This window comes from Alosa pseudoharengus, unplaced genomic scaffold, assembly GCF_046254945.1.
Source record: "Alosa pseudoharengus isolate Yale_2024_CS ecotype anadromous, Long Island Sound unplaced genomic scaffold, YU_APseudo_1.1 YU_APseudo_1.1_scf_2, whole genome shotgun sequence".
NCBI lineage: Eukaryota > Metazoa > Chordata > Actinopteri > Clupeiformes > Clupeidae > Alosa > Alosa pseudoharengus.
Genome location: NW_027468663.1, coordinates 21992236 through 22004108, shown reverse-complemented (window position 1 = coordinate 22004108; position 11873 = coordinate 21992236). Strand labels below are relative to the sequence as shown.

General features: G+C 39.4%; 1 protein-coding gene across 6 annotated transcripts in view; it reads right to left on the bottom strand.

The window, feature by feature from the left end:
* Nucleotides 1-11873, bottom strand: part of LOC143135127 (uncharacterized) — a 110378-nt gene that overhangs the window by 50657 nt on the left and 47848 nt on the right. For all 6 annotated transcript variants that reach the window (XM_076295850.1, XM_076295853.1, XM_076295854.1 and 3 more), the window contains 2 exons: nucleotides 6618-6680; nucleotides 6441-6491 (listed from right to left, as the gene is read on the bottom strand). In XM_076295850.1, coding sequence (XP_076151965.1) covers nucleotides 6441-6491; nucleotides 6618-6680 — 114 coding nt within the window. The remainder of the gene's footprint in view (nucleotides 1-6440; nucleotides 6492-6617; nucleotides 6681-11873) is intronic.

Genomic DNA, 11873 nt, shown 5'->3' with positions numbered 1-11873 from the left:
ATTCTCCACATTTTTAGCTAAATCTGCATGTACCATATCAGCATTTTTGTTCAGTGAATCTTTTGTAAATTGCTTTACAATTACCATCGGGCCTATAGGTCTATCTCTGGCTTGCTTAGGTCATGTCCTTTTAAAACTGCATCTTTTTCTCTCGTGAGCATTTAATCTGCTGCCAGCTTGTGACTCCACATCGCCCAAAATGCTTGATTGCATTGTATTCTCCACATTTTAGATACATGTTGGTGTACCACATGGCATTTTCTTTCAGTGAATCCTTTTGCTTTGCAATTACCTTCCTGCCCTCCTCTTGGCTGCCTTCACTCCTTAGTCTTCATTAAAATGAATCTTTTTGGCCTCAATAATCCAGTTACATAGTCACTGAACAAAAATGCTGATGTGGTAAATGCTAAATATGTGGAGAAAGCAATGCAATGAAGCATTATGGACGATATATTGGCACAAGCTGGCAGTAGAACAAATGCTCGGCTGGCCACCTCCGAGAGAGCGAGAGAAAAAAAAGATGTGCATTTCCAGGGCCTAAATTTCAGCGCGGGATTGCGCATAAATTATTACTAAGCATTGAGCATAATAGTAATAAAAGTCCCGCAACTGTAGCCATCATAATGCGAGAAATTCCCACACATTTTACAGCGCTGTCTGACGTTAATCTAATAATGGAGCAGCCTGAATGTGGGACTATTGACTGGACGGACCAACTCTGACTTCAATAACCCCATGCAGAGACATACACATGCGCGAGTACAGTAGGACCACTTTGGGGCTGCCTCTCTCTCTCAGCAGGATTTGTCACCGCTGAAGTCAAATTATAGCCTAGGTGCTTCTACATCAACCGCTATCGACAGGAAAGGAAAACAAACGTTTAGCGATCAGGAACCGTCAGGAATTTTTCAAACACAGAAGCATGACAGCCTATAATAGGAGAGAACATGGATGTGTTCTCCATTTGAGGAACGTTATAATCGATTGCGGATGTGAACAGACAGCTACAGACACGGAGCGCATAGTAGGCCTACTTTCACTTTCTGTGTGTATTCATTACGTGAAAGATCATTAGTAGCAAAACAGAGATCAAATATTACATGGCAGTGGATCTTGTTTTCAAATTTTTTCATGCATGTCTAGATAACGGGTGAGGAATGTTTAGGAGACAGACTATCATAAATCCTCAAATTATGTCTGGGGTCTTTTATTTAGGTTGCGCAAAGCACAGCACCTTTATTTGGGCCATGGCTTGTATTCGAGTCAGTTATAGGCCTTTATTTCTTGCGTTTTATTGTGAGATATAGGCCTACTTTTCGTTTGGAGCGGCATAGGCGTACCGGTAGGCTATCAAAAGCAGAAGATGTTCAATTCGAGATTTAATTTACATTTGGACTGTTTGATTATGTTGCTAAATATCGGGACTGATGACCACTGAAATCTGTGGGGTATTTAATGGTTCATTATTAAGTTTCATGTATGAAAGAGTGGTGGGATTTCCATCCGCTTGTTGCGAGATAAGGCATCCACTTTCATTCATTCATGGGATGTGTGCTGTGCTTTAAGGGAAACCTTATTCCGTATTACCAAAGAGGTCTAAGATAGGCTAAATTTAGTTATTTTTAAATTATGCATGATTTACTTTTTTATAAAATTCGTAGGCTGATGCCTGGCAGCAACAATTGTGTTTAAATGTAGGTTACTGCTTCAGTCTCTAGCTCAGAAGGGGGCGGCATGCGACTGGTAGCTTGAGAGAAAAGTGTTGGAGACTCATTGTGTAGGACAATGACTTTTAATTGGCAACAATTTTACACCAACCAACAATAAAATATATTAAGAAGAGCTCTTTTATGAGTTAAATTAAAACAAAATTATACTGCCTTTTATTTGTCCGAATCTGAGGCCCGGCTATAAATAGAATCCCGGCGATAATTTGAGGATTTAGGTATGCACGTGTGTTTCAGGCATAGCGCAAGCATTAATCTCTGGCTGAAAGTGCACAGCACAGGAACGCTCTATCGCGGCTGTAGACAGCAATGTTTCATGTAGGGTTCATGTCAGTTAATATAAATTAAGTCGCACCTGACTATAAGTAGATAAGCCAAACTATGAAAAAAAATGTGACTTATAGTCCGGAAAATATGGTATATAAGTCGCACCGGACTATAAGTAAGACTAGTATTACGACTAGTGATGGGGACGAGACCGCCTATGCCGAGTCTGAGTCAAGACCGAGTCTTTGAAGGGTCGAGACCGAGTCCGTTGGTTTTCAAATACAGTCGAGTCCGAGCTACCCCATGCTACCCCTGTCCAACGTGGAGTCGGAATCGTTCAGAGCTATCCTTTCTAAAATACAAATACGAGGAGGAGGTAGGGGGGTTGCACCGTGCAGAAACACGTTTGCTAAATTCATTGACAGTGAATATGAAAAAATGGATATGGAGCTTAAAAAGATGTTTGAGGAATTAGAATACATTTCTACAACAGCAGACATCTGGACTGCCCACAATAAAAGTTACATGGGTGTGACAGCACATTGGATCAATCCAAATAACATGGAAAGAGAGAAAGCAGCTCTTGCTTGCAGACGATTTAAGGGGCATCATACTCATGACGCCATTGCAGTTGAGCTTGACAATATACACTCAACATATGGGATAACGCACAAAATCACAGCAACAGTGACTGATAATGGGTCTAATTTTGTTAAATCATTTAAGAGGTACCAGCCACTTGAGGAGAGTGATTCTGAAGACGAAGATGACGTGACATTTACAGACATTAATGAAGCTCTACATGCAGCTGATGATAATGATGGAGATGTTGTGATAGCTTTGCCCCCCCACAAGAGATGTGCATCACACACACTAAACCTAATTTCATGCACAGATGTTGACAAGTGGCTGCTGTCAAATATTGCAACAAAGGCTGTGTACAGAAGTGCTACTGCCAAATGTACTGCCCTGTGGAATAAGACCAGTCGCTCAACTTTGGCTACTGAAACGGTTGATGAGTTGGTGTCAAAAAAGCTGCTTGTACCTTGCACAACCCGGTGGAATTCCTTCTATGATGCCCTGGCTCGAATCACTGAAATATCCATGGTAGACCTGAACACCATCTCTTCCAAATTAGGACTAACAGCAATAACGGAAAGGGAACACCAGTTTTTAAAGGAGTACTGTACTGCGATGAAGCCCCTTACAGTTGCTTTAGATATACTTCAGGGAGAAGACAATTGCTTTCATGGAACACTCCTACCAACAATGGAGACATTAATGTTGAAAACAGAAGCCGTTAAAACTGGCCTGCAAATACTGAGGGACCTTCCTGACGCCATCATCACAGTAAGAACTTGAATTGAATATTTTATTATTTATTAAGTGAACACTGCTGTAGTACTCATAATAATAATAATAATAAATGCTACTACTACTAATTATTCTAATAATTATAATAATAATAACACTGATTTGTGTGGATACATACATTTAATGTGATTATTCTTATCATTTCAGGCTATCAAAACCAGATTTGCTGATGTTCTGGGAAACGAAGAGGCTGTACTTGCTGCCGTAACTCTTCCAAAATTCAAACTTCGCTGGCTGCGGTCACAGGACTTGAAGGATAAGGCTAAGGCAAGTTTGCTGGCAGAGTGCCGGAAGATTGAACTTGAAGGACCACAGCCAGGTACCAGCACATCTTCACATCATACAGATTCAGCCAAAGAGAGCGATTTCTTTTCTTTTGAGGAGGATGAGGAGGACACCTCCTCTTCTGCAGAAAACCAGGTGGCAGACTATTTTAGATCTTCAGCACAAAACTTCAACTCTCTGAGTGGATTTTCTCTCATCAAGAAAATTTCACTACGTTACAATGCTGCTACTCCATCTAGTGCACCTGTTGAGAGACTGTTCAGCCTGGGCAAGCTTGTCTTCTCTCCGAAGAGGAACAGATTGTCAGACAAAAGATTTGAGAAGCTTCTCCTCCTACGTTACAACCACTGGTTCAGTCGTTAGATGAGAGGAGTATTTTAGTATAGTTAGTTAGATAGTAGATATAAATGGATAGTGCTCTGTTTAGTGTTCAATATTATACAGATACAGATAATTGCACTAATTAAAGGCCAGGTTTTACTATGTTTCTTATTACCCAAGTTTACAGTTGTGTGTCTTGGTTTTGCACTTGAATGCAAAGTGTGTGAACATTATTTATTTTCAATATTTCATTTTGTTACTGTACTGAATATTTAAGAGTTGGATAGTGCTCTGTTTATTGTGTAATGGCATACAGGTACAGAATTGTACTACTTAAAGGCCAAATTTTCCTTGGTTTCTTTTTACCCAAGTTTACATTTTTGGGTATTGTGTTTTGTACTTGAATGCAAAGTGTGTGAATATTATTTATGTTCAATATTTAATTTAGTTACCTTACGGAATATTTAAGAGTAAGATAGTGTTCTGTTTATTGTGCAGTAGGCCTAATATACAGTTACACAGAATTGCACTAATTAATGGCTAGATTTTCCTTTGTTTCTTCTTACCCAAGTTTACATTTGTGTGTCTTAATTTTGCACTTGAATTTTATTTTCAATATTTATTTTGTATATGTTTTTATTTCTATGCATATCATATGGCAGGCTGCAATCTAAGTTCAAATAAATACCAACTGTTCTGAAATACTGTATGTTTTTATTCTTCAATCAGTTAATATAAATGTCTTTGACGTTAAAGATGTTATAGAACGTAATAGCGTTATAGAACATACAAATTAACGTCAGTTACTTTGCTGAGTAACTAATTACTTTTACAGTGTGGTAACTGAGTTACTAACTCAATTACTTTTTGGCAGAAGTAATTTGTAACTGTAACTAATTACTTTTTTAAAGTAAGATGACCAACACTGCTTAATATCACCCCAGTTAATAATCAACAGTTAGGCCTACAGACTAAGCTAGATTGGAAATTGTTTAGAGGAGCAATTAATATTTAATTAATTAATTAAAATTTAATAACATCCTAATATGGACTATGCTGACCTAGATATAAATACAGGGGTGATAGTAGAAAAATATCCTGAGCCTGAACTGTTTTCCGTGGGAGGTAAGTGGGCCCCTAAACCAAGATATATGCCCTGATCAACATAATTGTCAAGCGCAGTGGTCCCCAAACTACGGCCCGCCACCTCATTTTGGGTGGCCCCCCAAAACATGTCCGTAGTATATAGCAGCGTTTCTCAAACTGTGGGTCGCGGAGACATGCCAGGTGGGGCGCGAACTGACGTGAAAAACAGGAGTTTTTTTATTTTTTTTTTATCTGTAGCCTGGGCCCAGGTAGCACCCGATGCGCAATGGACGCACTGTGTTATTCACAGGGAAGCGCTCGTGTCAAGGCAGCTTAGTTAGTCCCGACCTACATGAGAATTTGAACGTTGTTGTGAGAGTGGTGAATTTCATCAAAACCCGGCCCTTAAAAGCGCGTCTATTCTCCACACTTTGCGAAGAGATGGTAGCTGACCAAAAGGCTGTAGGCTACTGTTTCACAGCGAGGCAAGGTGGCTTTCCCGAGGTAAAGTGCTGTCGCGCGTGTTTGAGCTCCGATTAGCCTTTTCTTGGAGGAAGAGCGCATGTTTGCATCTGCAAGCACGTTCACTAATGAACATTTCTTGACGAAGCTGGCCTATCTTAGCGATATATTTGATATATCTTAGCGATACATTTGAGTTAAATGTCCAGTTACAAGGCAAAGACAAGCATCTACCTCACCTAGCAAATAAGATTACTGCATTCACCAAAAAAACTTGAGTATGGGACAGGCGCCTCGATCGCGACAGTATTATGCCTTTGAGATTTCTGAGAGAAATCGCTGAAACGTCTGATTGGGAGGCACTCTTGTGATCCCATGTATTAAACAGTAGGCCTACATCACATCCCTGCAAAGTTTATTTCAAAAATATTTCCCAACCAGCAGTGCTCAGTATGACTGGATTATGGATCCATTTAATGCAGCATGTTGGCATTTCATTATATTGTACAATGCTGTATAATGGCCTATGCTTCCTAATATGTTGCTGGAAAACAGAAATATGTGTGTTATGTATTTATTTATTATTATATCTGCAGCACCAGCTGATTTTAACTCTGTTGAAGAGGATATTTTTCGAACTTGTCATTATTTCAATAAATTTGACAATTTTAAGCTTGACCTACCACTTTCTTAGAGCGATGAGGGACAGGTGGGGCTCGAGAATGCCCCCTCAAAGTGGGGAATGAAAGAAAAAGTTTGAGAACCACTGATCTAGTTTGTTAACTACCACAGTCACGAGTTGGGTCTCGATAGTCTATCATTTTTAAAAAGTGGGTCCCTAGAAAAAAAGTTTGAGAAACACTGATGTAACTTGTAACTAGTAGTAATATACATGTGATAAATATATACATGCATTACCTGTAATCTGCTGATTTGGTATCTCCACTTCTCGCTTACTGTTATCCAGGTCTGACACACAGATATGAGAACAATAAGGCACATTCTTTACTTCACTGTGGCTCAATACAGCTCCTATATGTTGATATAACTTGTGACTAGTAATAATAGACATGTTATGTACATGATATGCATTACCTGTAATCTGCTGCTTCAGTGCCTCCACTTCTCCCTTACTCTTATCCAGTTGACTTCTCAGATCTGATACACAGATATGAGTTGATGTAAAAAACACATTTAGACCAGGAATCAAGTGCGTCACAAAGTTTGATAAATAAAATACCATATTTTCCGGACTATAAGTCGCTCCTGAGTATAAGTCGCATCAGTCAAAAAATGCGTCATGAACAGGAAAAAACATATATAAGTCGCACTGGACTATAAGTCCGACTATATTTAGAAATGTATTTCACAAAATCAAAAACCAAAAACAGAGACTATGTAACTGGATTATTGAGGCCAAAAAGATTCATTTTAATGAAGACTAAGGAGTGAAGGCAGCCAAGAGGAGGGCAGGAAGGTAATTGCAAAGCAAAAGATTCACTGAAAGAAAATGCCATGTGGTACACCAACATGTATCTAAAATGTGGAGAATACAATGCAAACAAGCATTTTGGGCGATGTGGAGTCACAAGCTGGCAGCAGATTAAATGCTCACGAGAGAAAAAGATGCAGTTTTAAAAGGACATGACCAAAGCAAGCCAGAGATAGACCTATAGGCCCGATGGTAATTGTAAAGCAATTTACAAAAGATTCACTGAACAAAAATGCTGATATGGTACATGCAGATTTAGCTAAAAATGTGGAGAATGCAATGCAATCAAGCATTTTGGGCAATGTTGAGTCACAAGCTGGCAGCAGATTAAATGCTCACGATAGAGAAAAAGATGCAGTTTTAAAAGGACATGACCGAAGCAAGCCAGAGATAGACCTATAGGCCCGATGGTAATTGTAAAGCAATTTACAAAAGATTCACTGAACAAAAATGCTGATATAGTACATGCAAATTTAGCTAAAAATGTGGAGAATGCAATGCAATCAAGCATTTTGGGCAATGTGGAGTCACAAGCTGGCAGCAGATTAAATGCTCACGATAGAGAAAAAGACGGTTTTAAAAGGATGTGACGGAAGCTGAGGCAAGCCAGGCAATAGGCCTATATGACTGGCGGTAATTGTAAAGCAATTTACAAAAGATTCACTGAACAAAAATGCTGATGTGGTAAATGCTAAATATGTGGAGAAAGCAATGCAATGAAGCATTATGGACGATATATTGGCACAAGCTGGCAGTAGAACAAATGCTCGGCTGGCCACCTCCGAGAGAGCGAGAGAAAAAAAAGATGTGCATTTCCAGGGCCTAAATTTCAGCGCGGGATTGCGCATAAATTATTACTAAGCATTGAGCATAATAGTAATAAAAGTCCCGCAACTGTAGCCATCATAATGCGAGAAATTCCCACACATTTTACAGCGCTGTCTGACGTTAATCTAATAATGGAGCAGCCTGAATGTGGGACTATTGACTGGACGGACCAACTCTGACTTCAATAACCCCATGCAGAGACATACACATGCGCGAGTACAGTAGGACCACTTTGGGGCTGCCTCTCTCTCTCAGCAGGATTTGTCACCGCTGAAGTCAAATTATAGCCTAGGTGCTTCTACATCAACCGCTATCGACAGGAAAGGAAAACAAACGTTTAGCGATCAGGAACCGTCAGGAATTTTTCAAACACAGAAGCATGACAGCCTATAATAGGAGAGAACATGGATGTGTTCTCCATTTGAGGAACGTTATAATCGATTGCGGATGTGAACAGACAGCTACAGACACGGAGCGCATAGTAGGCCTACTTTCACTTTCTGTGTGTATTCATTACGTGAAAGATCATTAGTAGCAAAACAGAGATCAAATATTACATGGCAGTGGATCTTGTTTTCAAATTTTTTCATGCATGTCTAGATAACGGGTGAGGAATGTTTAGGAGACAGACTATCATAAATCCTCAAATTATGTCTGGGGTCTTTTATTTAGGTTGCGCAAAGCACAGCACCTTTATTTGGGCCATGGCTTGTATTCGAGTCAGTTATAGGCCTTTATTTCTTGCGTTTTATTGTGAGATATAGGCCTACTTTTCGTTTGGAGCGGCATAGGCGTACCGGTAGGCTATCAAAAGCAGAAGATGTTCAATTCGAGATTTAATTTACATTTGGACTGTTTGATTATGTTGCTAAATATCGGGACTGATGACCACTGAAATCTGTGGGGTATTTAATGGTTCATTATTAAGTTTCATGTATGAAAGAGTGGTGGGATTTCCATCCGCTTGTTGCGAGATAAGGCATCCACTTTCATTCATTCATGGGATGTGTGCTGTGCTTTAAGGGAAACCTTATTCCGTATTACCAAAGAGGTCTAAGATAGGCTAAATTTAGTTATTTTTAAATTATGCATGATTTACTTTTTTATAAAATTCGTAGGCTGATGCCTGGCAGCAACAATTGTGTTTAAATGTAGGTTACTGCTTCAGTCTCTAGCTCAGAAGGGGGCGGCATGCGACTGGTAGCTTGAGAGAAAAGTGTTGGAGACTCATTGTGTAGGACAATGACTTTTAATTGGCAACAATTTTACACCAACCAACAATAAAATATATTAAGAAGAGCTCTTTTATGAGTTAAATTAAAACAAAATTATACTGCCTTTTATTTGTCCGAATCTGAGGCCCGGCTATAAATAGAATCCCGGCGATAATTTGAGGATTTAGGTATGCACGTGTGTTTCAGGCATAGCGCAAGCATTAATCTCTGGCTGAAAGTGCACAGCACAGGAACGCTCTATCGCGGCTGTAGACAGCAATGTTTCATGTAGGGTTCATGTCAGTTAATATAAATTAAGTCGCACCTGACTATAAGTAGATAAGCCAAACTATGAAAAAAAATGTGACTTATAGTCCGGAAAATATGGTATATAAGTCGCACCGGACTATAAGTAAGACTAGTATTACGACTAGTGATGGGGACGAGACCGCCTATGCCGAGTCTGAGTCAAGACCGAGTCTTTGAAGGGTCGAGACCGAGTCCGTTGGTTTTCAAATACAGTCGAGTCCGAGCTACCCCATGCTACCCCTGTCCAACGTGGAGTCGGAATCGTTCAGAGCTATCCTTTCTAAAATACAAATACGAGGAGGAGGTAGGGGGGTTGCACCGTGCAGAAACACGTTTGCTAAATTCATTGACAGTGAATATGAAAAAATGGATATGGAGCTTAAAAAGATGTTTGAGGAATTAGAATACATTTCTACAACAGCAGACATCTGGACTGCCCACAATAAAAGTTACATGGGTGTGACAGCACATTGGATCAATCCAAATAACATGGAAAGAGAGAAAGCAGCTCTTGCTTGCAGACGATTTAAGGGGCATCATACTCATGACGCCATTGCAGTTGAGCTTGACAATATACACTCAACATATGGGATAACGCACAAAATCACAGCAACAGTGACTGATAATGGGTCTAATTTTGTTAAATCATTTAAGAGGTACCAGCCACTTGAGGAGAGTGATTCTGAAGACGAAGATGACGTGACATTTACAGACATTAATGAAGCTCTACATGCAGCTGATGATAATGATGGAGATGTTGTGATAGCTTTGCCCCCCCACAAGAGATGTGCATCACACACACTAAACCTAATTTCATGCACAGATGTTGACAAGTGGCTGCTGTCAAATATTGCAACAAAGGCTGTGTACAGAAGTGCTACTGCCAAATGTACTGCCCTGTGGAATAAGACCAGTCGCTCAACTTTGGCTACTGAAACGGTTGATGAGTTGGTGTCAAAAAAGCTGCTTGTACCTTGCACAACCCGGTGGAATTCCTTCTATGATGCCCTGGCTCGAATCACTGAAATATCCATGGTAGACCTGAACACCATCTCTTCCAAATTAGGACTAACAGCAATAACGGAAAGGGAACACCAGTTTTTAAAGGAGTACTGTACTGCGATGAAGCCCCTTACAGTTGCTTTAGATATACTTCAGGGAGAAGACAATTGCTTTCATGGAACACTCCTACCAACAATGGAGACATTAATGTTGAAAACAGAAGCCGTTAAAACTGGCCTGCAAATACTGAGGGACCTTCCTGACGCCATCATCACAGTAAGAACTTGAATTGAATATTTTATTATTTATTAAGTGAACACTGCTGTAGTACTCATAATAATAATAATAATAAATGCTACTACTACTAATTATTCTAATAATTATAATAATAATAACACTGATTTGTGTGGATACATACATTTAATGTGATTATTCTTATCATTTCAGGCTATCAAAACCAGATTTGCTGATGTTCTGGGAAACGAAGAGGCTGTACTTGCTGCCGTAACTCTTCCAAAATTCAAACTTCGCTGGCTGCGGTCACAGGACTTGAAGGATAAGGCTAAGGCAAGTTTGCTGGCAGAGTGCCGGAAGATTGAACTTGAAGGACCACAGCCAGGTACCAGCACATCTTCACATCATACAGATTCAGCCAAAGAGAGCGATTTCTTTTCTTTTGAGGAGGATGAGGAGGACACCTCCTCTTCTGCAGAAAACCAGGTGGCAGACTATTTTAGATCTTCAGCACAAAACTTCAACTCTCTGAGTGGATTTTCTCTCATCAAGAAAATTTCACTACGTTACAATGCTGCTACTCCATCTAGTGCACCTGTTGAGAGACTGTTCAGCCTGGGCAAGCTTGTCTTCTCTCCGAAGAGGAACAGATTGTCAGACAAAAGATTTGAGAAGCTTCTCCTCCTACGTTACAACCACTGGTTCAGTCGTTAGATGAGAGGAGTATTTTAGTATAGTTAGTTAGATAGTAGATATAAATGGATAGTGCTCTGTTTAGTGTTCAATATTATACAGATACAGATAATTGCACTAATTAAAGGCCAGGTTTTACTATGTTTCTTATTACCCAAGTTTACAGTTGTGTGTCTTGGTTTTGCACTTGAATGCAAAGTGTGTGAACATTATTTATTTTCAATATTTCATTTTGTTACTGTACTGAATATTTAAGAGTTGGATAGTGCTCTGTTTATTGTGTAATGGCATACAGGTACAGAATTGTACTACTTAAAGGCCAAATTTTCCTTGGTTTCTTTTTACCCAAGTTTACATTTTTGGGTATTGTGTTTTGTACTTGAATGCAAAGTGTGTGAATATTATTTATGTTCAATATTTAATTTAGTTACCTTACGGAATATTTAAGAGTAAGATAGTGTTCTGTTTATTGTGCAGTAGGCCTAATATACAGTTACACAGAATTGCACTAATTAATGGCTAGATTTTCCTTTGTTTCTTCTTACCCAAGTTTACATTTGTGTGTCTTAATTTTGCACT